Source organism: Limanda limanda, chromosome 15 (genome assembly GCF_963576545.1).
Source record: "Limanda limanda chromosome 15, fLimLim1.1, whole genome shotgun sequence".
NCBI classification, from domain to species: domain Eukaryota; kingdom Metazoa; phylum Chordata; class Actinopteri; order Pleuronectiformes; family Pleuronectidae; genus Limanda; species Limanda limanda.
The window spans coordinates 12,150,820-12,178,662 of record NC_083650.1 but is presented as its reverse complement, the minus strand read 5'-3'; the positions used below and the strand labels follow the sequence as shown (position 1 = coordinate 12,178,662).

Sequence of the window (27,843 nt, the reverse complement as noted above, 5' to 3'; positions counted from 1 at the left end):
TCGGTTGTCAGCGTCGGAGCAGTCAGCAGGACCCGGGAAAGATGGCGAGGACGCACACTCGCATGTTCCTCGCCCTGGCTTTGCTGGGAACGTTCCTTCTCGTGGTGTCGGTGAGAGGAGAGCTGCAACAGGCGGAGGAGGAGGAGGTGGAGATGTCCTGTCAGGGAGCCTTCGACCTCTATTTTGTCCTGGACAAGTGAGTGTCTCGTTTTATTTATGGCTTTGTTACTTTCCCATCGCTGCGCTTTGCCATGCGACCGCCCCAGTGGCTCGGAAACGCGGTGCGCATCGGTCCGGGTGTTGTTGTAACGGTGCGAGAGAAAAAAGTAAAAAAAAAGTATCATACACGTTCTAACTTAGACCTGGAATACAGAAACCAGGAGTCCAGACTTCTGTTTTTGTCACCTATCACATCATCGGTGCTAAATACGACATGTTTAATGGAATAATTGCGAATCCAAAACCATTTAACCCTTATTGTTTATCTTCTGAGTGCCTTTGAGCACCGGTATATGTGCAGTGTGGGGATACTACTCGGAGCATTACGGTTTTCTCTGAGCCCGGCGAGGCTCAGGAGAGTTTACCCACGGGATGTGGGCAGGGCGAGCCGGATGGATGGATAGAGTTTCAGGCTGATGACGCCTGCAGCGGACACAGCTGCAGCAGCTGCCCCACACTGGAGCCGTGTGGCCCGGTGCTCTTCACACTGCTCCGGCCTCCATCCACCGGGAGACCACTGCATCCTATATCCGGACATTTAGTGACGTAGAAGCAGGGGCCATTCTTTATTGTTTCCCAGCAGTACTCAATCGGATTAGGTTGATGTTTCACTATGGGACAAAGAGATCCAAAACAACATGACATAGGTTATATATTGGTACCTGTATACGACTTTATAGGAGCTTATAATGATGTCATGTATGATAAAATGAGATCTTAGTTAACATTTTGGGGGTTATTTACCATTTGTAAGAACTTTTGGGTTCATAAGTTTTGAAATAGTTGATAGTGTGCATATTTCTCCACCATAACTTGCTCTTTATCCACCAGAAAGACGTCTCTCAGAAACAAGCAACAGGATATCTGAAGTAAAATGTGTTTATCTTACAATTAGGAGAGTATATGCCTCCACCAAGGTCCAACAATCCCCTTATGAAACCACAGTTAAATTCACTAGATCTGCACCAAACTGTACACACTCATTATGCCTGTCCCCTAAACAGATAATAACGAGGCCTACAATTTACAACCGCTATTAAAGTACACCTTATAAACTGCTTCATACATTATACAAGTGGTACTGCTAGCCTATATATCTTTAAAACTCTATACATGAAATTGATCTTGGACTGATGCTAAAACTATATTTGATAGAAGCTCGAGAGGGTTGACTGGAAATGAGACGTGACAGAGGAAGAATGTAAAACAAACCAGAGCCTGATTTAGATCCGAGATTCTAAGATAATTTAAAGCTCTTGGAGCTTTAGACTGGCAGCGAGCGCATTAACCTTTTTCTAACATTGAAACCAACTCTCGATTAACCCCAGATCAGTCTTTGAATATCTTTGTGTCATTTTTAGATGTTTGATTAACACGATTGGCCAACTCGCAGCCGCAAACTATTTTGACTTATTAAATCTCATGATATTTTCCTGGCTTCCTTGTCAGCGAGGGTGTTTTGACCATCTTTTTGGGCCGTGCCTGTACTTGACCTCTTTAGCTGTGTCGCTATTTATGTCTGCACACACATTATAATTGACATTTTTTGCTTGAGCTGCAAAGGGGAGATTATGCACGTGGACACAGAACAATCAAACATGTTGAAACATGCCTAGTGAGCAGAGACCGACACTCAAAAATCATAAGGTAGCATTAGGCTGAATTTGTTGCCCTGCTGGAGTAGAGGAATAAGAGGCTATAAAGTCAAAATAATTGAATATTTTTGTGAATATTTTAAGGTATAAAATGTCTTTCTGTATGTCCTTGGTTGCCCGGGGCTCTCCACCTATGAGCTGTTGGGACTTGTGAGTGACATTTTGCTCTGGTTTTAATACATCTGTAAACCTTTCAGACGCAGCATCTGTCAGCCGCTCTTCAATCTTTACCCTTTTGCTTCAAAAAGTTTAGGAGTAGCCTCGGGAGCGTGGCAAAGTCACGCATGGCCAAGTCTGTGGTACGCCTCAGTGTTGTTGGACTGTCTGGACCTGCATGCTCCAGCAGGCCTCCAGGAAACTGCTGATCTTTCTCCTGAGGTGGCACCGACGTGTCTGATCTTAAATGACCTAATCTGAGGAGAAAATCAAAGAGCAAAACCCCCTGTGTCTACACCCCTGTGCACATTGAGCTGTGGCCTAAGTGTCCAGAGAGTGAGGCATGCTGGGTAAAGAATGTGTGTGCGCTCCACTGGAAGCATCACAGTGGACACAGAGTGAAGATTAGAAAAACCCAACCACCATCAGTTCCCCACATTCCTACACTCTGTGCCTGATCCACACCGAATACCAGGCTGCATTTTTCCGCTCGATCTGGTTTGCCCACAAATAGAATAATAGGTGTTGTGTTTTACGGCTGAGTGAGGAAGAGAGCGATTTGTTTTCATGGATCGAAGCACTTTGCAGGGGAAATATTGCAGTAGAAAGAGACTCTGCCCTCATATTATGCAGACTGAGGAATGCAGGTAGACGGCTGGAGAATAATTGCTGCATTTGTTGAATGATGGCAGTGATTTATTACATATTTTGCTTTTTGGGTTTCCTTCCATTTCCCTTTAGTGGGTATTGGAGTTTTTATACAGGCAAAATGTCCGCAAAGTAGAAAAGTTCAAAGTCCACAGCAGAAGGAATCTGAAAATACTGAAATACCTTGTTTGTATCTCTAGGTTTTTTTCTACAACGTGTCAATGTCACAAATAACATGTAACACTATCTACTATGGTTACCGTGGCTACAGCAGTTTAAAGATGAACAGGAAGCGTTTGCTAAGTGGTACTAACATATTCAACACACACTCTTAGCAGTCGACCAATCACAAAGAAACCAATCAGAGCTGACCAAATGACCACTTTGTGGACACTGTCATAGCAATGAAGACTTTCCACCATTCAATTTTGATCAATTAATCAACCAATAATTTGCACACAGAGGAAATAACTTATAGTGGTTATCAAGGTCACCTCCTCCTCAGTCATTCATACGCATAATGATAATATGTATGGAAGATGAAGAGCAAATCCCAATGACATATCACGAAAAACAACATCACATGTATGTCTAACAAGAAAACACAATGTCAAATAAGAAAACAAAATCACAAAACACAAATCACAGTATTTTTTCAATGTTCTCTTGATTTCTGTTGTGTTGTCTCACTTGTGGTGTTTTGTGATTTGCCGTTGTGATTTGCACCTCAGGGCCACCGTACAAAGGTTATCCAGTACCTGGCACAGTAAGAAAAACTAATTTGACCGAGAAGGAAAGTTGGTTCTGTAGACTCCTCATAGCACAACATGTGAAGCAAGAAGTGACTGTTTAAATGAGAGGGACAAAAGAACCGTCGTGAATCTAACCAGCCCACACTTTCACTCCGTTTATTACCCTCTCACACACACATGCACACACACACAGGGTCTGGTGCATTAGCTGTTTGGTGTTGCATCCTCAAATAGCCTTGGCCCCCTGCTGAGTGTTACTCCAGCGTCTCTGTGTTGTTCATGTCGCAGCCTTTACACTCTGCGGACCCCCAACCTGTTGTCAGACTGGCTGTGCTCACTGGGACCATCTGTTCCCCCTCACAGTCGCACACACACACACACAGACACACACGCTCACACAAACACCGAAACGACACGGACACACAGGCCAGCTGCCTGCTGCATGGTCCCTGCTAGAGGCAGACTGCTACATCTGTCCCTGTCTAACCTCAGCCCTCTGGCCCAGCAGCAATTAGCCCCCATTAGCAGCCCCCTGGGACCGGCTTTCATTAAGGAGACTGCCATGTCCTCAGCAGCATGTCGCGGGCTAACCAGCACCTCTCACCGCTGACAGGTTACAGTCAGAGGTAAGGGAATGTGACTGGGACTGAGAGTAAAGAGGAATGATGTGAAATCACGAAGACATAAACTATTACTGTTGCTCCTGAAACATACTTCCATATCGTACATAATCACATCCAATAAAAATGACACCTGTTTAACACTGAAATAGTCTCATATTCTTATTAAATGATAGTGAAATTTCAGTTTTATCTTCGTTTTCTGTAGCTAAAGTAATCAAGCCAAATACTAACACCAGCAAATTACTAATATGCTGATGTTTAACATGGTGTTAAGTTGACCATGTTGACTATCCTATACGGTGGCCCTGAAGTGCAAGTCACCATGGCAAACCACAAAACACAACAACAAAATTCAACAACAAATCACAAAACACAACCGCATTGACATTCAAACGCAAAATGTGCCGCCATCGACAATCCTCGCCCGACGCTGATCGGATGGACACACTGTCCGATTTGTGATTTGTTGTTGTGTTTTCCTGTCTGTTGTTGTGTGTTCTTTTTTCTTGTGTTTTGTGATTTGCATTCTGACACCAGCTCATAAGGCACTGAACAGAAAGTACACTTGAGGCTGATGGCCATTTGTTTGTGCTGCATTCAATATAATAGAATAATATTTATGATCATAATCATAACGGAATCTTTTTCCCTCTTGTATTTTCAGATCCGGCAGTGTGAAGCATCACTGGATAGAGATTTACTCCTTTGTAAAGCAGTTGGCAGAGAAGTTTATCAGGTACAAGCAGCATGAGTCATTCGGGTTTTTTGGGAGTTTTCTTTTTCTTTTTCCCTTTTTAACTATTTTCACTGTGTTTGCAGCCCCATGCTGAGAATGTCCTTCATCGTCTTCTCCACCCGAGGGACCATCATCATGAAGCTGACCGAGAACAGGTAAGAGCCACAGCTGATCAACCCCTCCTGTGGATCTCTCTGTACCTGCAGAGAGATCCACAGGAGACGTCATCCCTTCTCCCATTTATGTTGTTTTTTTGCAACTCAAATTTAATTTCCCACTAATTCCATCCAGCGTTTGGCAGCGTCCAGATACAAAGCATTGCATGAGTCTAGTGAGGACAACTTTGGCAGGGGATTCACACTTCTCTTGCCAACTCCAACTACTCTCTACACCCTCTTTGTATCTGCTTCAGTGGGAATCTTTCCCATTCCTACTTTTTTTCCTGAGCAGCTTTCTTCCGTTGTTTTTTATTCAGGCTGTGTGTTTACCCCACAGGGAGGCCATTACTGGTGGCTTAAGGGATCTGAAGGGGGTGGTTCCCGGAGGAGACACATTTATGAACTTGGGCCTGGAGATGGTAAGGCGATGTTTAAAGACCCAACACATGTGCAGAACCAGCCCGTCTTAGTCTTATAAAATATCCACTGAGGATTGATTGAGTCTGGCAGCTGGAACGAGGATGAATTAGAGAGGTATGAGGAGCGGCTCGAATTATTTCTGCCTCTTGAAACTGCCAACTTTCTGGACACGTATTAAAGCAAAGCAGTGTAAAACACAGCGTGAGTCCACAGGTCCTCGTGGTCTGGTTCTCATTTTTATCTCAATCAGAGATTTAGCAACAATTCTAGACCACATCTGAAAATCTAAAACAAACACCAGTGACTCCCCTTTTCTCCAGCCAGGTCACGGAAGGGTTCATGTCCTAAAAGAGCACGTAGCAATCTTCAGTCATGAGCTTTTTCAGAAAGGAACTCTGGAAATTAAGATCGTTCACAGAAACAGGAAAATATCTGGATTTCCAGTCTTAGGTGCATCAAAGCAGCTATAGAACGAAGCTGAACTAAAACAAGTCCCATGCAAATCACACTCATGTTTTATATAAATACCAACAATACTCTGCTCTGGTCATTTGTTTACTGAAACTGTACTTGATTTATTTTCAGTTCTTATCTCTGGTTCAGAATCAGGACTAACGCACACCCTCTTTGCATTTGCAGGCTAATCAACAGATATATCAAGAGAGGCATGGTAAGCTCAGTATAATAAGCTGAATTCATTCACCTACATGTAGAACAGTGTTTCAGAGAATAATAGAGTCGATCTGTGTCTTCCTCAGGGACAGCCAGTGTTATCATCGCTCTGACTGATGGAGAACTGAATGACTGGCAGGTTGACACAGCTCAGCGAGAGGTAGGATGTGTTTGTAAAGTTAACGTGTCGGGGGGGGGGATTGATCCTGATTCTTCCAGGTGATGTTGTTTGGTTCTATTGTTGCACTTTTCATAATGTTTTTTATGTTTGCACCTGCAACCTGGGTACAAATAACATGGCCTCTTTCATACTCCATAAATCCATTTGTATTACTTTAAAGATTTTTTATTAAGTTTTTAATTCCATTGATTATTTTTAGTGCTCATTGTTAGATTCCTTGCAAAGCTGATGTGAATTAATATTTAACTAGAACAGCACTCTGTAGAACATATACCATACATGCCTGATCTGTTTCATCTTGATCCATGAATTATTCCCTGGGAAATTGGTGAAAATCTCTTCTCTCACAATTTTTAAGTAAGTTAAACAAGAGACGTGGATCTGCCCCCTGATCCGATTCATGCCAAAAATGTATTTGTTCTTTCTTTGGTAACGATCCAAGCCGCCCACAAAATTTCATGGGAATAGTTTTTTTTAGTGTGACCCTGTACACAAACGCAGATAAAAAAGAACAGAGGTAATAAATATGACCCACCTTTGGCAGTGTACCTCAAATTCAGACAATATCCTCTGTGTAGACTGAGAATAGCTGATATGTTCTTTGGGACATGTATTTGCTCCACATGCTCGACCAGAGTTTCTTTAACCTCATTACACGCTGGTTTATTTGTTCTTCTCCTGCAGGCACAGAGAGCCAGGTCTTTGGGAGCGATTGTTTACTGTGTTGGGGTCAAAGAGTTCAACCAGACCCAGGTAGGCTCTGCAGGAGGATATTGAAGATGTTGCAAATGCCTAAGAAAGCAAACAGAATTTATCATTTTATTTTTTGCGTTTGTATGTTTTTCTAGCTTGCAACTATTGCAGACACGGTGGATCATGTGTTTCCCGTGTGGGGAGGCTTCCAGGCCCTGAGGGGAATCATTGACTCGGTACGACACACACATAGCACATGTATAGTCACACAAAGACCCACACAGAAAGACACACAAAATCATATTATGTTATTGAATTAACCGATAAATGTTTTTCTTTTCTGCCTCTCATCTCTCAGATCATCAAGAAGTCCTGCATTGAGATCCTGGCAGCGGAGCCGTCCAGTGTGTGTGCAGGAGGTAAGAGGTGTGAGGAGGAGCCAGGGCTTCCCCTCCTTGTTGAGACACCGGTGTGCAATTGTGTAAGATGACAATCATCTAAAGCCTCTGGAGAGGAACATGAGGCTAAGTAATCGCATGGACGCTTATGACTGCGGAGTGACAGAGAGCGTATTGTCAGTCACGGCCGGGGGAGAATTAGCATCGCCGCTTCGGCACAGCGTGTGTGCAGGAAAAGAAAGAGGAGGGGTGGCGGGTGTTGGTCAGAGGAATTAGCTGCCAATGTTTAAGCATGGCTGCTCCTCTGGCCTAGTTTGCCACATCGTATATGCTAAATAGTCATTTTGGCATTTTGAACCCGCTCCTCTTCCTCACTTCCCTCTCCCCATGTCCAGCTCCTCTGTAGTAAAAAGCAGAATAACGGCCAAGAACGATTGCGAGACAGAGAGAGAGACTTTATGTGTAGCCAGCTGGATGGATGAGCTCTGACATGACCTTATTAGGACTCACTTAAGAGAGTGCATTTAGAGCTGGGCTACCAGGACGACCAATGTAGATTAACATCCATTATGAGCTATGAAGGACAGGGAAGGATACAAGGAGAGCAGCAGCAGCAGCGTCGCCCTAAAAGGATAAAAAATAAGGAAGAAATTCTAAAGAGTTAAAGTCCCAACTGTGATTCACAGACTCTTGCCGAAGCCTGACTGTGCCTGTGTCTCTCGACATGTGGACAAATAACATCCAGCCTCATTTATTATTCGATTGATGAGCAGCATAATGGTCAGTGAACTAAGAAGCGAGGGAGCCACTTGAACCAAAGCCTGATTTTGGCCTAATTAATGAAGATTGTAATGTGCTGAGCCTATGCTTATAATGCTTTGTTTGCTTTTGTGAGTTATGACAGGCATGAATAATGTACAGCTCTTATCTTAGACATCCTAAATTGCTTTAAATTCCTCTGTGGATAAATATACAGAAAGTATTTCCCTTACTCAAAGCTTATTTTTGCAGTATAATGTAGAATAATGTGATTGTCGGGCACAAACACAGGTTAAGCAGGAGTTTGCTTTTATTTTGACTCAACAAGAGTGTGAAATAGATTGTCCAGATGTTTGACTATAACCATCTGCCCACATCTGTCCATCCTGACGCATTTATACACACATATTATATCCCTTCTGACATTTTGCATAGGTGTTATGACAGTCTCTCTGTCTGTCCTCATCTCTGCCTGCGTGTAGTCACATAGCATACATGCTCGACAGCAACACACACATGCTCCTTGAACTTACACACACGCACACACACACACACATCTTCAAGCACGTGCACACACATGTCCCTCACACTGATGTGAAGTGACCAGAGCGGGCTGCCTGCGAACAGGCCATCAGACTGGACACTGAACGTTGGGCTGCGCTATCAGACGTGACAGCACGGATTTTCCTCACACACACGTGCGCGCGTACACCGAGAGGACAGCGTGAGTCGGGCCTGAGATCTAACATGACAGCAGAGATTGCTGCTTTCATTAACGTCTGACCCTTTTCTCCCCGTTGTCCCTTCCTCCTTTGCCCCTCCCTGCCCTTCACTGTCCCGTCGCACTAACGTGATTGAAGAGCCGCTGTTCGGACAAGCCGTACACCATTTTCTCCCACACACACACACATACACATATACGCACACACACACACAAGACACGCGTTCAGATGCATCTACATGTACACGGTCACACACAGACAAGACATTCATACACATGTAATCCTGCTCGTCAAACGTTCAGGTGTAGATGGGAGTGGACGTGGGGGGGGCAGCAGGGAGGAGAGGGCAGGAGCGTATGTGTGGAGCATGTCAGCAGCGCACCACCAGTCCCTGCCCACCATGTGTCTGACAGCACTGACCTTTTAGTCCATCAAGCCTCAGTGTGTGTGCAGTGGGTCAGGGTGTGTTCACAAGATGCTCAGATCCAGACTTAGAGCTAAAAGATAGTACTGATTGATAAGGGTTAAAAAGTTAAAAATAAAATGTAAAATTGTGGATAAATCTGATGTTTTAACAAGTATTGTGTAATTCAATGCACTTCATAATCAATAGATCAATAAAGCAAACAGTAAGTATTTTTAATTTGGCAATTCTTACAATTTAAATAGACAGACTAAGTTATCAGTTGATTAAAATATCAGCCGATATCAGCCATATATCAGTATTTATCTTTGTACGTAGTTGTAGTACGTAAACCTTTATTTTAGAAAAAAATTAACAATGTAATGCAATTATGTTTGCATTTTTAGTTTATAAGTCAAATATTTTCTTATTTCAAGTTCTGTATACTTGCTGGTATTAGTGTTTTCTTCTTTATAGTTATTTAGAATAAGGTTTATAGTTAAACTGGTTTTACTCCCCAAAAGTAGCACTGACCTTCAAAAATCCATATTTGTCGGGCTCTAATAATCAGAGTAATATCTGGCATGTTCAGCATTCTGTATGTGTGTGTGTCTGTGCCTGTGTGTGTGTGTGTGTGTGTGTGTGTGTGTGTGTGTGTGTGAGTGTGTGTGTGTGAGTGTGTGTGTGTGTGTGTGTGTGTGTGCACACGCGCCCTTCTCTTTGATGGTAACGTTGGGTGAAAGGGGGATGACTGCTAAAGCAGCCAAGGCACTGAGCATTAGGAATAATTAGTGTTGAGTCCTCTCATTAAGCCGAATGTTGTTGTGTCTGCAAACAACATAGACACGTCATTGGATTATGAGAAAATTGAATACAGCCCAGTTTATTTGATATATGGTTGTACAGCTAACATTTATGGTTGATTGTTGTGGTGGTTTTTTATATATAAATTAGGGCAGAGGGAAGGAGAGGACATGGGACATGGTGAAGAGTAAATGACTAGGCTGTCTGTGATGGGATGAGCGGTTAATCGGGTGATTTATGTGTGTATGTGCGTTTGTGTGTGTGTGTGTGTGTGTGTGTGTGTGTGTGTGTGTATGTTTGTATGTGTGTGTGTGAACACATGTAGAATCACTCTTCCTGACAAAATGACATGAGCAGTACTGACAAGTTGCAAGTCATTGAACATCTGTAAATAAGTGTGAACCCACACATGCAGATAAGTTGCATGAGCTCACCTGTGTGCTCAAGTGATATGTATAATCAAATAACTGCATCATACACACTATATCACATATTCAACTAATTCCTGTTTGGTAAGAGCTCGATTTCAGTTTCCATCTGTCTTGTCCATCACCAGTTTTCCTCTTGGAACACAAATCTTTCACATCCTTGCAGCATCTGTAAACATGTGGCGATGTGCAGGCATCTGTTAAATGCTCCGTCTCCGTGTGTGTATTTGTATTTATGACTTTTCACGACAGCGTGTTTGACCTTTAAGGAAACACTGTCACGTATCCACTCACACCCCGTGATGTTTTTATCCAGTGATCTTCACGCTAGAGCTTTAAATGTGAAAGGTGTGGCAAATGTTCACTTCTATTAGCCAGGATAGTGCTGGAGGAAACCTCCGTGCACGGCCGGGGACCACGCACGTGCACTCACACACACGTTCAAACAAATGCATGCATACTGCAGGCATACAGACGATTACACATTCCTGAGAAAAAAACAACGCAGAATGCAGAATGTACCGGTTACACACATATCCTCACGTACACTTCCACATAAATACACACACAGACAAACACACACACACATGCCGTTGTGCCACAGGTAAGGTCAGACCTACTTTGACAGTGCTGTGCGGTTGTCAGCCCTGCAGCCATGTTTTTAAGCAAGTGTTTGTCCCCACTCTCTAACATATGCTGGGCAGCAGCCACATAGACACTGCAGCATATGCTGGCAAGCCTCTGTCAGTGCGCTTTAACAGAGCCTGAGGGAGACGAAAGGTCAAAGACACACGCACACACACACACACACACACACACACACACACACACACACACACACACACACACACACATACGAACACCTTCTGGCCACAGCAGAGTCTTCAGATATTTGTGAAGAGCAACACTTTAAGCATTAGCACCACTGGAGCATATTATGGCCTTTCCTTCCACACATACACGCACAAGCACCCAGATATAAACAAGCAGTAATGAAGCATGAACACGTTTCCACTGCTAAAGCCGAATGCGTCAGAGAAGCAGGACGGTTGTGTCAGCCGTGATGGGAAACTGGAAACTAGTTCAAACCAAAATTGGAGACCATTGTTGTGCTCACTGTGTCTCACTGTTGTTGTCCCTTTGTGTGTTTTTGTCTCAGAGCGTTTCCAGGTGGTGGTGAGAGGCAACGGTTTCCTCCACGCCAGGAACACTGATCACGTGCTGTGCAGCTTCAAACTCAATGATACGTACACAGTGGGTGAGTCTACCAACTTGTTTGTTTGTTTGTTTGTTTGTTGGTTTGTTTGTTTGTTTGTTTGTCGTAGAGGCCAAGGGAGAACCTATTAGTTATTGGTTGAGGATCTAGATCAGGGGAAGATTATCTTTATCGTTGTAAGATGGGAATTGTTTTTCCATTTTTGTGAATTATCTAAAGAAAACAAAGATGTTGATGTCAAAAACTAAGCACATTTAGGGGACTGATATCTATAAGTGTGTGTGCAGCTTCATTGAATTTAAGGGGACTGTTTAGCCATGAGAAAGGAATGTGCTCTCTGAGTGTTATTCTAGTGTTTCCATCTGCATTTGTTTGTTATAAAGCAGAATTACACAAAAATCTCCTCTGGATTTCTATGACATTTTTTGGAGGGGTGGGGCATGAGCCAAGGAAACACATATAACATTTGGGTACAGATCTGGATGAGTTGGCGGATACATCGCTGTGGAATATACAGTCAAAGTTATAAAATTCTGAATTCAGATGGATTGATGTCTTTTGCATGCTTCCTATTACTGCAGACATGCTGTTATACATTAATGTGCGAACCTAAATGGATAATGGGAATCTGGTTTGGCTTTCACATCTAAGAAAAATGTGGGAAGTGTTTTCCACACAGCAGATGTTTCAATTTCGTAAAATGTGATTTTGTTTTTTTTTTCCCGACTGTGCAGATGAGAGACCAGCCGGAGTGGAGGACACCTTCCTGCTCTGTCCTGCTCCTGTTGTCGAGGAGGTCGGCAGGTAAGCTGGATGTTTCTTTTTCGGCTCTCGCCACCTTTCCCCCCCCACCACCCCCGACCCTACCATTGGTCGGCCGTTACAGTTGCTCAAAGCTCCGTGTGCAGCTGTTGCACCCTGAGCTACGCACCCTAGATACTCGCCAGCCACACGCAAGTTTGGTGTGGACACACAAGTCCTTGAACAAATTAGGGCCAAAGTCATCGAGTGTCTGTGATCAATCAGTGTTTGTCACAGCTAACGAAGCCAGACACCAATCACGAGGGGACAACAGGAGTAGAGCCCAGGAACACGACTTAATGAGAGCCTGCTGGAGAGGACTTTCACGACCGTGTGTGTGTGTTTGTGTGTTTGTGTGTGTGTGTGATGTATCCCGATCTCAGTCTGACACTTTAGGAGAGAGAAAGTGTGAGCGGAGTCGGCCGGGCCGTGTAAAGTTTCCTCTGAGGGGATTCCAGCTTTGCTCCTGGAGGTCCGGAGCAGAAGTTTCTCTCGCGGGTCGAGCTCGGAGAGGACAGAAGCCCCGGCAGCCTTCCCTGTCCCCCCCGCCTGCAGTCCCGTGAATAATTATACACGTCCAGCCTGTGGCCTCAGACACCTCCCGGTCATCATCTGTCTTGTTGCTGTCATTCAGATTTGTAGCGTGATTTGAGCTTCTCTTGCTCCTCAGAGATAAGGAACCAAGAAATTTGTTTTTATTCTGTGGCCACAAGAAGATTTACGAGTCTGCTGCGGCATCGTTTATTTTACTCGCACCTTATGACAAGAGTTGACGATAATTGATAGATGAGTGTTTGACATAATCACAACATAAAAGTCATTACACAGTCCATCAGGTGTGCAGTCCTGACTGTGCCTTCATGTCAGAGTGGCTTTGTGTGGCTGCTCCTCCTCAGAGCAGAAAGCATCATTACTCACCACAATGGTGCCTGCAGGAGACGTCTTCCATGTAACAGAGGCCCATTAGAGCCGAGTCAGCGCTGCCTCACACCCTCAGTGCCGCTTAAGAGGAAGTCGGCTGTGAATGGCCGCAGGGCCCGTGAGGAGGCCAACAGCTGGCTGATGAGTCCTGGGCTGTGGAGCGGTGACGTGCACATGGATGTGGAAATATGAAGTGAAGCGAGGGCAGTGCAGGTTGGACAGGTGGTGGTGGTGGTTCAAAATAACACCAGCACACAAAAATGCTCCTTCTCATTACGCAATATCACCTGATTTTATATTTGACACGACTTTAAACTATATTCATAACCAGTGGTCGGATGTAACAAGTGCTTCTACTGTATTAGTGTACTTAAGTACATTTTGCATGTAGATTTACTATATATTTTTTTATTATTGTGTTACTCTAACTTCGGTGAAATGTTTAGGAACGTCCTCCACCACAGTTTAAAAGCATAAATAAACATTATTAAAGGTGACATAGTATGCCCATTTTACTGCAGTTGATATGGTTCATTGGGGTCTTAATGAAATGTCTGAAACATATTTTGGTCAAAGTACCACAAGGATCATTTAAAACAGCACCTTTTTTACCCTGTGTAAAGCAGCCCTCCTCAGATTGACCTGTTTTGAGTGCAGCCCGGCTCCCCGGCTAGCGTTAGCTTGTGAGCTAACCGGGCCGTGTAGCGAGACTATGACGTCGGTTCGGGTCGTAATCCCATTCGACGCCATCTAGCGTATCGTTTCTGACATAGAGGAACCACAACAAATCGCGGGAGTTGTTTTTTTCCAGAGTTTTTGGGACGGTAGACATGCCAGATACCCAAATTAACGTGTAGAATAGGGCTGCAACTAACGACTATTCTGATAGTCGATTAGTCACCGATTATTGAAACGATTAATCGACTAATCGGATTATGAATGACACAAATTCTCAGTTGCTCTTATTTAGCAAACAGCTTTTAAATTTAGCTTGAGGTTGTTCGAGGCATGTGATTACTGAAAATAAAGGCAATAAAGATTGATATTTCGATCCAAAAAAAATTATTTTAATAAACTTTGTTGCATATAAGGGTACTGTTGACACAAAAGCAAAGAAATCAAGTTTGTGTCCATTTAAAAGCAAGGACAGGCAAAGTGCTAATAAAAAAATTTAAATTTAAATTCAGGTTTCATTTTTTCCTTTCAACTAAGAACAGGCTAAGTGCTGATACTAAAAATAAATTAAAAATCAAGTATCAATTTTTCCTGTTAACAAAAATGACAGGGAAAGTAACATTAATAAAAACATAAACAAACGAAACTACAGTCTTCTTCTGACTAAATAATTGTGATAAAAAAAAGACGTTTTTCAGGCAATAGGATAACTTAACGCTTTTAAACTCGTTAATAAAAAGTTTAAACCATATTTTTGTAATGGATGCTAGAATCCTGCACACAGGTATATACGTTTATAGGTAGTTTTTTTCGGGCTGTTAAGAGTGAAGTTCTCCGGAACTTTTTACTTTCTGGTGCGCGATGCTGCTGCAGCGGAGGCCGCCATCGGTCCGTGTTTAGACGCTATTGCACATGCGCGACTTTCAGAGATAGGAAGGAAGCGAGAGGGCTCACTCCTCAGCTGCTTTCATCAGCACCTCCGGTAAAACGACGTTTAGTTAAACTGCACGGCACGAAAAACACGTGCTGTTACGTAACCAACGAATCATTGACGAGTAAATTCGTCGGCGACTATTCTTGTCATCGATTTTTGTCGACGACGTCGACTAATCGTTGCACCCCTAGTGTAGAAGCACTACAAAAGTGGAATTTTCATAATATGTCACCTTTAATACATAAACATTTACGCCACCTATTAAGCAAAAACACCAACATTTTATGAAATTTCTCCTCAAATGTAAACTAAATAAAGTAGATTTTTCACTTTTTTTTCTTCCATAACAAACTTCATCAATAATCAGAATAACCATTAGCTGCTGCCCTGTGATTGACCCCGACATGTCACATCTCATTATGTGCCTCTGGTTTTGGGGCAGTACCGTGTGTACTGGGGGTCTCGGGGGGTCTCAGGGGGTCTCAGGGACTCCAGCTCCCAGCAGCACCTCCTCGCCCAAACCCCAAAGATCCTCAATCTCCTCCTGCTCCACCCGAGCCTTGTCGCATATAATGAAGTCATTGACGCTGCCGTCACACAAATCTGTGTTGACTGGGAACCTTCCGGATGCAGCTAACCCCCCCCCCCCCACTCCCCACCCCCCCCACCACCACACCATCACACAGGGTGAAGACATACATAAATATATAGAGGCTATAGTGGGCAGATTGATGATTGATAGGGGCTGAGATCTCTGTGTCAGAGAGGAGCTGATAGCCCTGTGTCCCCCCTCCCACCCACCAAAGAGGAGGTCTAAGCGTATAATGGGGAAAGAAGAGGGGGGCAAGAAAAGGGGGAGAGGGAAGGAGAAGTAGAAAAAGATGAACGGCACCTGTGATGTCAATTTCCTGCTCTGAGGGTCGGTGTGTGAGTTATGAGTGGAGCTGCAGCGGTATGAGGAGGATGCAGGGTGGTGGTGGGGGGTGGGGGGGACAGTGCTGAGGGGATGTAGAGCAGGAAGGGCCCCTCCTCCTACCATCCCCCACGCTGTTTCCTCTCCTCTGCCCCCCCCCACCACACCACACACACCCTGCAGTGACCTCCCCTTTGTCGCCCCTCTCCTCAAATCTAAACCCAGAGCTCAATGGCCCCCTTGTCTCTGCCCCCCCCCTCTCCCAACCCCAAGACCACAACCAGAAACCCTTTCTCCATTCTTTTTCCAAAACCCCCAAAACTCCAAATCCAGCGGGCAAAACCACAGCCGCTGTCTTATTTTCCTCATATGTCTGAAGAACTTCATAATGAACCTGTCAACTAAGAGCCTTTCTCACCATGATCCCTGGGTAGTCCAGTGTTTATCTCATCTTCGGCCATGCGGTCATCTTCCCTCTCATCTCTTTTCCTTTCGCTGCCCTTCCTGCAAATATATCAGCAGCGAACACTGGAGAAGAGAAAAAGTAATTTCGCTGTCTGTGGTTTCCGCATTAGAGGTCTGGGTCTGATCCAAAGAGGAGAGATTCCTTCTGAGGGTGGAGAACTCCCTGACCTCTGCAAAAACACTGTTTTTTTGTCTGCATCAGCGTGTTTGTGTTTGGCATTTGTAAGGGAGCAAGTATGGACAGAATAGATTGAGGAATGTATGCGACACCTGGGGCGAGCTTTACAGTAGCCGGGACCGGGGCACGCGAGGCAGATGTGTGCACTGACATGTGTTGTGTGACTGAAACTCTGGCTGCTGTCAGACATGCACCTCACTCCGGATAATCTCCTGAAGTTCTCAAGAGGAGACGTGTGAGAATCCAAATGTCCCAAGTGACACCCTCTGGACTATGTCTGGATTTTTCGCAGGCCAGCTCCCTAATACTAGCCTGGGTGCCAGACGAACTTAGCCCCGCCCACAACATTTTCGGTCGGGAAGTTCGGTCTGGAGTCGCTCCGTTGGGGAGAGATTATCTCCGAACAGAAGCTGTTGGGACCAATCAAATTGTCAGGGCGGGCTTTATACGATGATGGACAGATGATCAACAGTTACGTAATCAACTACGTCACCAAAGAGCGCTGCCTGCCGCTGGAGAGCTGAGATGTGTAGATGCTGCGATTGAGTCTGTTTAAGAGACATCGATAGCGCATTAATTTTGAAAGAGGAACAGAGAAACGCGATCAAGGCATTTGTAGATCGAAAAGATGTTTTTGCCGTCCTCCTACAGGATTCATACGTCACATACTACGTTGCTCTGATTGATTGTAGGTCTATTCAATTGAGCGAAATGGCTTTTTTTTTCCTGGTGCAGTTGAAACACGCCCCATAATCACAACCACAGTGAAATTTCTACATTTCATTATTGTGCTTTTTGTAAAAGTTCCTTTGAAGTTTTTTTTATTTTTATTTTGCTCTTAATTTGTAAGACAAATGTTTTAATGGTTATTTTTAAGACCATTTTTGTGCAATGCTTAATTTTCTTCACAGGTCTCAGACTCATATTCTGACTAGAATCATGAGTATGACAACGTCAGGCTACCCTAATACATTTTTTAAATAAAAATCATATCCGAATGAGCAATGTCACAAAACAGCAAACAACAGGACATCCTCTGAAGGATTTTCCGCGAGCGAGTATGTTGATGATGTTCCTAACACGAAAGACGCAAAATCAAAAAGAAAATAAATGTCTCAGGATGAACAAGAGGTGCCTCACACGTCACAAGACACAGTCGAAGATATCAGCAGAGCTTTCGGTGATTAGGGCTGATGCTGTGATCTCCATACGATCCATCCTCATGTGGGAAAGGCAAACTCTTGAGTCCGGACCCCATTGTGTCAGACATCCTCCAGAGTTCATGTCTGAAAACGACTTGTATCTGAGGATCTGCGTCTGTGTGTTGCAGGGTGATCTACCTGCAGGTGAGCATGAACCAGGGCCTCTCCTACATCACCAGCTCCGTCCACATCACCACCACTGAATGTGTGAGTACCCCCCCCCCCCCCCCGTGTTTCTACAGGCTGCACGCTGATTCTTCCTTCTTAGCATGCTGCCCCTATTTGAATAATCTTTCTTTCCACCTTCTTATTTTCTCTTGGTTCTCCAGTCTTCTGTCCTTCCTCTCTGACTTCTCCTCTGTTGTGTCTGTCATCAGAGGAGGCTGTGAGTACTGTCACTTTTCATTTTCACCTTTTCCTTCGTCCCTTGACTTCCAGTTCGGTTTGATGTTCATCCCGTTATTCTGTGTGTGTGTGTAGTTCGACGGCACCATCGTGTTGATATCGCTGCTGGTGGTGTTCCTGGTGCTGGCTCTGCTGCTGATGTGGTGGTTCTGGCCTCTCTGCTGCACTTTGGTAAGTTTGCACCTTAGACATGAATCTCTCAGCCTGGCCGTCAGATTAAATTGTCATTTTACATTGACCCTGTTCAGAGGATTTAACATCCGTCCGAGTGAGCCGGCAGATGTTCTGTATATATTGTCTTATTGTATATATTGTTGTTTCGTTTTTATGTACAGTGCACCAACCACACCATGGCAATTTCCAATATATGAAAATATACGTGGCAATAAAAATAATTCTGATTCTGATTCTGATTCTGGTTCTGATTCTGATATCAGTTCAGGTCTGAACACACACAAATGCCACAATGTAAACACTGACCGACACATAATAATAAGGGATAAGTCAGAGGTCAGGAGCCAGGCTAAAGTATTCAAGCTTTGTTTCATGTTTCATTTACCTCCTGAAACTTTTTATTTACAATATTCAGGTTATCAAAGAACCTCCACCACCCCCACCTCCAGAGCCTGTAAGTCACCAGCTAAATGTTTTATTCTATTCATTATAATTGGATATCCGTGCAAAGATAAAGGGATAGTGACCGTTGTAGTTTGAGTTTTGATAAGACTGAGATCTGACTCACAGGAGTCGGATGATGAGGACGGGATGCCAAAGAAGAGGTGGCCCACAGTGGACGCATCTTACTACGGAGGAAGAGGAGTGGGTGGGATCAAACGCATGGAGGTACCCACGCACAAACTCAACTTTCAACAACAGAAACACTCACAGAATGTAGATTTTTAAATATTATTTTTTACTTTATCTTTCCCAGGTGCGATGGGGGGAGAAGGGCTCCACTGAGGAAGGAGCCAAGCTGGACAAACCCAAAAACGCAGTCGTGAAGATGCCGGAGCAGGAATTTGAACCGTACGAGCCCAAACCTCGAAAACCACCGCGCCGCCCCCCCCAGCAGAGGAGGTGGTACACACCCATTCAGGTAAGATGAGATGTTATGGCAGTGCTTTTAGAAGCTGAGTGCATGTTTACGGTTGTTTTTTCTTCTTACTTGGAGATCTTCTTGTTTTCTCACAGGGGAAGCTGGACGCTCTGTGGGCTCTGTTCAGGAGAGGTTACGACCAGGTGTCTCTGATGAGGCCGCACCCCGGGGACCAGGTGAGGCCGCCAGCTCTCCGCCGCCGCCGTGACGTTTCCTGAAACACGTGTATAAAATCAGACGGAGCAGAGACAACAGGCATAATCAGTGACAGACAAACTATAATTGGGTAATTGGTGTAATTTGGGGGGATGGCTCTGTGGGTGAGAGCCACTTAAAAAGCTTTTGAATTGCAAGTTGCGAGGGTACGGGCGGTTCTGGAAAGTGTTGTTTTGTCTCTGTCTCCTTGTCTGTGTCTGTCACACGGCGTGAAGACAACACGTGTCGGTCGGCAACATGTACGGCATGATCGCCAACACAGCAGCCTTTCTACACACACACACACGCGCACACACACACAGTGAGTCATTGAGCTATTGATACCGTGCGGGTCGTCAAAGCTTCCATTGTCCACACACAGGGACGACTGTATCTTCTGTACTTCTTCCTGTGAATCCAAGAAAATAACTGGGTTTCTATCTTCTTTCCACATGAGAAGCATGTCACAAGTCACTGTTTGCTTTCAAGTAGGGTTGCAAAATCCTGGGAATATTCAAAGTTGGAAACTTTCCATGGGAATTAACGGGAATTAACAGGAATTAACGGGAATATACGAGAATTACCGGGAATTAACGGGAATAAACTGGAAATGTTGTGGGTAATTTAGACTAACTGAATTTACCTTGTCATGTACAGACATAAATATAAACATTTTGTTTTGTTATAGGCTGATTTGAGCCCTGAGGAAACTTTGTGCACTTGACTATATGCTTCTGCATCGTTGTGTCATTCTTAACATAGGTCTTTGCACAGTATTTGCAAATGTACACAGCCTTTCCTTCTACATTGGATGGGGTGTAATGTCTCCACACATGAGATAGTGCACATGGCATTGTTCTGTAGAATAAGATGAAAAAAAAGTTTGTAAAAAAACAATAATGCAATGCCAGAGATATAAATAGTTATTCAAACAATTGGAATCGTCTGTAAAATATTTTATAATTGATGGATAAATGTATGGAAATAGGCTAGATGAACAGATGAACAGATGAACAATCAGCATGCTAATATATTTTCCCAAGTAATATCATCGAAACTTACCTGCCTAGTCCTGCACACTACAGCAGGCCTCAATAGCCCTGCTGTAGTGTGAAGGATGCTGGGAATTATCTGTGCATGTGATGGAAGAATGCACAGTGGAGGGTTGAAATTCAACATGCAGAGTGTGCTGCATTCCATACATCTTTAAAATAGTTTTGAATGATGTTTTTATTGCTCAGTGTTTAATTTGCGAATTTTTTTTTTTTTTTCAAAATTCCCCAAATTCCTGAGCTTAACTTCCCATGGAAAGTTTCCAGAAACTTTCCGGAAATTTACTGGAAACTTTCCGCCCCTTTGCAACCGTACTTTCAAGTGTTGATTATATTAGAAAAAAATGTCTGAAAGGCGTTTATGTCCTATAGGTTTCCTCTGAGATCCTTTAACGGTTCATATCACTGGCTCCCGCTTCTGAAAAGTCCTAAATCATGACATCACTTGCGGTCCCTCCGAGTCTGCGTGACAGGACAAGAGACAGCGGAGAGCGGCCCCCCTTATCTGACCTTGACCCTCTGCACGGCATCCCACCAACCCCACTGAGATGTTTTCATCATCGCGCTGGTTGTCATGGTGAAACATCTGGTCCGTTGTAAATGGTCTCATTGTCGTTTTTTCGTAGCCGAGGCCATATCGCTGCAAAATTTATTGATATGTTCCTTGAGTGACATGATTCATCATCAGGATGAGTGTATGTGAGTCTCTACTGTATCTGCAGTCTATAAAAATGGTCATCGTGAATGGTTTTTTCCAGTCTTTCCATCTTGGGCTCTTCTTTTTTTTCCCCTGTAGCTGAACAATTGGTCCCTGTCAGAGCAGAAGTTTCTTGAGTCTTTGACCCCCCCGACTCGCTTCACGCGCCATTAACTGGGGAAAAATGGATCACATTGTAAGAAATGAAGGCCAATAGAAATCCACTTTTTTTCGTAAGCGATAACAGAAAATAGCCATATCGGACATGAGAGACGACAAAGGTTTCTCATCGCTAACAAAAAAACTGCCACAAATCGAAATTCACTAAAGCGCGACGCTGCAGCGTGACGACAAACAGCGCACGTCAACAAACCCAACAAGGTGGCAAAAAGCACAGCGGTACGCGGCGTGGATCAGACTTCTCCGTGTGGATTACTAACCAGCAGCTCAGGAGGAGCTCGTCCTGCTTTCTCCTCCCATTACTCCCACTTCACTGCCTCTGCAAACGGTCATCAGCGGCCTGCCAGTTCCTGCCACACTTTGCATTTCCATCTCTCTCTGCCCTGTGTGTGTGTTTGTGTGTGTGTGTGTGTGTGTGTGTGTGTGTGTGTGTGTGTGTGGTTGTGTCACTGTAACGTGTGTGCCAGCTCTCCCGAGTTAGTGTCACACAAACAGATGGGGAGTTGAAAGGCCACGAGCCATATTGTGACAGAAGAGATTCCCTTCTTTTGTCCCCAGAGCTGATGGCACTGATGGGCCCGTCACACAGCACACACCCGACCAGAGGGCGGCCAGCGTTCCTCCGTCCACACACACACACACACACACGCGGCACAAATGAGCACAGCAGCGCCTCCCCTTCCACAAAACACCAATCAGTTCACGAAAAAGGATCAATTCACCCAAAATACAAAGGACCACAGTACTTTCTGACCTATTTGTAGTCATATCCAGCCATGTAGATACTTTTAGTTCCACTGTTGTGAGAAATTGTGTTGTGAGAAATCTCAATACTGACTAAACTATTTTAACTTGTGATCCACTTAAATCACTCAAGCATATCACATGACTGAAAAAGGTGCATTTCACATTGTGTTAGCAACATCCAGTTTATTTGGAACAGTGTAGTTGCCAGGTGCTACAGGGAAAGACAGTGGCTACATGGCTAAGCTAACTTGAAAAGCGACAATGATGACTTGTTTTGTTTTTTTAAATCTTAATTTCTATGTTTAGGATTAAAGTAAACAGCAAAAAAACTACTTAGCAACAAGCTCAGATGTTGAAATAGTTTCTTGATTCAAACTTCAAACGGCAGCTTTGTTTGGTAGATGTTTGTAGTTATGCTTGGATGAAGCAGGATGTTGGAACAATTCTCGTTAATTAAAAATATATTATAGAACCAGAACAGCCCAGTCTCTGATTCTAGAAGAACGTCACTATTACTACGCTCGTTTGTGCGGATCCACTACAAATGATCTAAGCCCTGGGACAGGTACCTCAAAGTAAAAATGTGGCTATGGCCAAAATGGCCACTAAATGCAAAATAGCAGGCTTCCTGTTGTGTTTTTTCAATTGCACCTCCAGACTTCATTGTTTGTCTGGTCATGATACACCTGTGTATTGATTTTTGTGAAGATCGGTCAATGTGAACACGTTCCGGGGGTCTCAGGGGCACCGTTTGAGCCATTTTGAGACACCCATTGAAAATTCCTCCAGAATACGTAAATTTTCACCACTTTCTAACTTTGTGCAAATTTTGGTAAGAATTTGAGCATGTTAAAGCCCTCAAAAAGCCAATTAATTTGCCTGAATAATAATAATAATAATACAAATTTTAATTAATTATTTTATTTTATGTTTATTTATTTTTTATGTAATGTATAGTTTGTAATGGTTTAATTATGCAATTTTTTTACTTTTTTCTTGTTGGTGCGTGGGAAGGGTCAAGGGTTAATTGTGGTTCATAGAAGCCATTCTGGCTCAGTTTAAGCACATTGTTGTTATCATCATACATCGTGTAAGACATCCTACTGCTATTTTCTACCTCTAAGAATTTTTCTATACACTGTATGTTTGATTTATTGCTGTATGTGAACGAAAAAACAATAAAAAGATGTGTAAAAAAAATAAATAATAATAATAATAATCCTTACAATTTCAATAAATAATAATAATAATAATCCTTACAATTTCAATAAATAATAATAATAATAAAAATCCTTACAATTTCAATAGGGCCTCACCTGTCAGTGCCTGTCAGTGCTCGGGCCCTAAATAATGTGATTTTCCCATAATCGTGTCCAACTCCTCTATGAAATTTAAAGGAAATCGGTCTGTTAGTTTTTCTGTAATCCTGCTAAATGACAAACAGACGAACAAACGCTTCCTTGGTGAATCTGCGTGGCTGGATACTGCCAGGTCTGTTACTGCTGACACTGTCTCAGTATCCTGGGCAGAAGCATATGTTGTGTAGAAACTGTGTTAAATCTTGTGAGTACACATGGAGCTTTTTTTTCCTTTGGTGAGTGGATCGCTGTAATGTCATGCGAGGTGACAGGCGGAGCTGTCAGGTCAGATGTGCGTCTCTCCGCTCTCGTCTTTCTCCCCTTTTCTTTACTATAAATGGTGACAAACGCCTGCTCACATGTAGACGGGCACACACTGCTTTCTGTGAGTGTGTGTGTGTGTGTGTGTGTGTGTGTGTGTGTTTTATAGGGAAGGGCAAAGTCTCGGGGCTCAGACGGAGGAACAGACAGAGAAGTGGTGTGAAGAGGGATGCTTGAGGTGTTTTAAGGGTTTTGTTTTTCTCCCATAAAGAAGGAGTTGAGAGATTGAAGTAAACAGTCGCCGGGGGGGGGAGTGAACCCGCAGCAGAAGTCACAGCCGAGGGGGGCACACCGGGGGTCTCTGATCGTCACCGGCGACTCATCCCTGACCTCTCACACCACTCATTTATGCACATATTGTCGGCTTTAAAGTGGAAATATCTCTTTCCTGTCGTCCATCTCTCCGGCTCTTTTCAGCTCCGGCCCTTGTGTGTTTGTGGTGGTCCCTTGCAGCCCCCACCCACCCTCCTCTCTAACTTTCCTCCTTCCTCTGTTTCTGGTATTCATGAGGCCGAAGCTTCATTCAGGCCATATGTCCTGGTGAAGGCTTGCTTCCAGCCACACACACACACACACACAAACATACACATATTCATGAGCTTGTGTTCTCATTGTGTCCATATGCTCGCTCTGGTGTGGCTCTGCTGCTCTGCTGCTCTCAAACTGGCCTTTTCACTCTGACCCAAGGAGTCACACACCCCCCCACCCACCCTAAACCAGGCTCTCCCCCCCCCAAATCAATTACGCGCCCCCTCATATGCAAACCCACAATGGGGCCCCCCTTCGAAGTCACAAAGCTACTGCTGCAGGGGCCCTCTTAATGGCCCCCGTGTGACTTTAGGGCCTCTCTGTTTAATAAGGTGTAATCAGACCACCAAGGATCAGTGACACGGAGATCTACTGCTCCATCCTTCACACACTGCCCGAGCGAGAGTGTGAGTGTGTGTGTGTGTGTGTGCAGAGGGATGCTATACAGGGAACGGAGAGGGTGAAGACAAGGAAAACCCTCAATGAGAACAATAAGAGAAGCGTTCCATTCTCTCACCCGACTTGTAAATTATGTTAAATGCCGAGGGGCCTCTGTTCACCATTGTGGTGGATGTTGAAATCAGCGTCTTTTTACATTCCAACAAGTCGAGCACATTAGAGACATGAACCACTTTTCTGTTCTGCATCAAGAAGCCTCGGAGCCTCGGAGAGCAGAGGAGAGGAACTGGGGCCAGCTTCAGCGTATGTGTGTCTTTGCTCTCATCACAGCTATTGTGGTGCAGGTGTGGACAGAAGCAGCTCTGTGCGTCCGGTCGAGACCTCGAACACACGCGCCTCTGTCGGCAGCTCCGGGCTCAGACTGCACAAACCCACCGTGCTGGATCTGAGACGCTCATTGATTTCAGCACAAAAGACGTTTTAATCTTCATTGAAATGATGATGTGTGGCCGTGCTTCTCTCCTCCCGTGTCTCACAGGGCCGCTGTATTAGCTTCCAACGGGTCAAAGATGAGGAGTCGAACAACCGGGCTGCTCCTCCTCCTCCTCCTCGGGCACATCACTCTCCCTCGCCACCGCCCCCCCCTCAGCCTCCCGCGCCCGCCGAAGAGCAACCTCTGGTGTCCAATTCCGTCCCACGCACAAAACCGCCGTCCAGAGGGCCTCGCACCACGCCGCCCTCCCGTGCACCCCCTTCCGTGGTCCAGGCCCCTCCGGGTCCACCCCCTGCTCGCGCACCCCCGGGGCCTCCAGGACCCCCGCCATCTCGACCCCCACCCAGGCTCTCATGATAAAGAATGGGGCCTCCAACAAACCCCTGATACATCAACTGGTTCCATAAACTACACGTCCTCCCTTCACCCCAAAGACTCGGCCTGGAGCTCTTCCATGCAGCTCTGTGCTTTGTTGCTGGACAGCAAAATATTTATCTGATAAGAAAATCAGCTACCGAGTTCCATCAAGATAACTTTCTTTACTATGAAACATAGAAACATGCATGTAGTTCCTTGTATTTAGCAGAGTTCACGTTGACATAAAGGTGCGAGTAAGTTTCAAGTGTTTCTGGAGATTCAGCAGAAAGGATTTATGTGTTGTTGAAAGTTGAGTACGAATGAATGGTGATGATAAATGCACATGTTTCCTGTGGTTTTGCAGAGAATAATAATGTTGAGCGAGGGTGAGATTGAGCAGCATGTAGTGATGGTGATGTTGCCTTGGTTTTTAAATGTACACTTTATTAGGTTGCTACGAATCACATGGATGCATCGTTTTAACTTTTTTAACCAAATCTTTTTCTACAAACTAGTTAAAAAAAATTAAGTTAGGAGATCTTATTGTAACTGCAGGGCAGTTTCACCATATTTTATTTATTTCAACACCCTGGCCTGCATCTGCTTTCTGTTTAGTATCAGGTGGGTTTCTGGGTCTTTGAGGAGGGGGAGCATGTTGGTGGAAAGAGGGAAGCTTTGTATCTGTGGTCTTGCATTGAAAATAAGTATCTTCAGGATTCTCCTTTATTCTTTGTTTTGTGACTGAAATGATCATTGGCATCATTTCTATACTAACTTTTCTTCAATAAACTTGATTTTTTTTTCTACATGTGACCAGGCAGTGATTTTCTTTACTCTTGATTTAAAGTGTTAAAAGTTTATATTTGCAACGTGACTTTATTTTTGCATCGTCATTATGAATCAGCTTACCAACACATTTGAGCTGACGTAGCTCTGAGGAGATGGGGCCTGACTCTGCGTGAACTAATGACATGTTTATTAGTCCATTGAATTTACTGCAGGAACATTCGGAAATGTTCTTTAATTAAACTAATTACAGTTCCGTTGCTGTCAGGGCTCTAATACTCTATCCCTGGCATTAATATAGCCGCTCTACAAAGTTAATGACCGGATTCTAAGATGATCAGTGGTCCCCTCAAAGTCATATTTCTGGAACACGTCGCTCTGATGTAAATCTTTTTGACGCGTTTTCATTTAAACCACCAGTGCAGACTCAGTGGCCTTGGAACAGATTCAAAACACATTTCTTTCATTATGGGCTGTGTGCAGTAAACATAAGTAAATTTTATACACTCAAATTAAAATCCTAATACAATTAAGTGTGAAAAAGCTAAAGGGTGTTAAGGTTGTTATTCAAAGTATGTCCATACACAAAGTAAATTACTGCACTGCCGATGACGTGAGGTCTGACAATGTCCTGAATCAGCATCTACATCATCTGCCCCCCTGAGAAACACTGACACACGGTGAGGCTCAGACACAAAGGATCATGGTCAGTTTGCCACTTCATGACTCATTTTGCTGGAATCTCTCCGAGGACATGAATCACACAAGGCTTTTACATCAGCCTGCACCACAAACATATATATAGCTTCTCTCTCAATGCCTGAAAGGAGAAGAACTGAAGGCAGCGGTGGCTCCTGGTACAGGCGACATAGGCGGTTGCCTAGGGTGAATAATGCCGAGAGGGCAGCACAAGAGACTGAATTATCATGACGTGACACATGCAATGTAAAACAATATTTACTAACGTCACACCATCATCTTCCAACCCCGGGACGCACCAGAGGTAGAAGCGCCGCGAAAAGCGGTCCACCTCATTTCCTCGCCCATGTTCGCATCCTGCGCAGAAGCCCATTGCACAGGTTTTTTTTTTTTTTTTTTATTTAATTAATTTAAATGTACATAATGTAATATATTTTGCAATTAATAGGTGATTGAAATCCTGCCAATTTTAAGAGTTCATTATATTGCCTGCACGAAGATAAGAAAGATTGTTGTACGACGACCACTCTACCCACTAGACCAAACCGCCTGCTGGGTTCCTCTGCTACTCTAATAGTAGGGACATTTGCTGATGTCACCATCCATGGCTCCGTGGACAGCCAAGCCGGCATCTAAAACATCCTCCTGGATGGGCTCCCTGTGTGAACAGACACGCTGCGGTGACAGACTGCGGTTAGAGTCAAAGATGAATCAAAAAAAGATTAAATTATCAGGTGCACAATTTAGAAAGCACCGCAAAGTAGAGGAGAAGAAAGAACAATATAGAGGTGAGAATCA

General features: G+C 44.1%; 1 protein-coding gene across 1 annotated transcript; it reads left to right on the top strand.

The window, feature by feature from the left end:
- The first annotated feature begins 41 nt into the window (after positions 1–41).
- Positions 42–26,295, top strand: antxr1d (ANTXR cell adhesion molecule 1d). The gene is made up of 18 exons (XM_061087450.1): positions 42–196; positions 4,718–4,789; positions 4,873–4,944; positions 5,285–5,366; positions 6,007–6,037; positions 6,126–6,199; positions 6,905–6,973; positions 7,069–7,149; positions 7,272–7,332; positions 11,587–11,685; positions 12,378–12,447; positions 17,861–17,939; positions 18,213–18,308; positions 18,727–18,765; positions 18,882–18,980; positions 19,069–19,233; positions 19,329–19,409; positions 25,249–26,295. The coding sequence occupies exons 1-18, from the start codon at positions 42–44 to the stop codon at positions 25,558–25,560; spliced, it is 1,737 nt and encodes a 578-aa protein (XP_060943433.1). The 3' UTR covers positions 25,561–26,295.
- Positions 26,296–27,843: the final 1,548 nt, after the last annotated feature.

Excerpts from the sequence above, each read along its gene's own strand:
- antxr1d (XM_061087450.1), top strand. The coding sequence starts at position 42 with ATGGCGAGGACGCACACTCGCATGTTCCTCGCCCTGGCTTTGCTGGGA. Across the intron at positions 6,038-6,125 it reads GATATATCAAGAGAGGCATG|GGACAGCCAGTGTTATCATC; the intron begins GTAAGCTCAGTA and ends TGTCTTCCTCAG. Across the intron at positions 19,234-19,328 it reads GGTGGTACACACCCATTCAG|GGGAAGCTGGACGCTCTGTG; the intron begins GTAAGATGAGAT and ends GTTTTCTCACAG.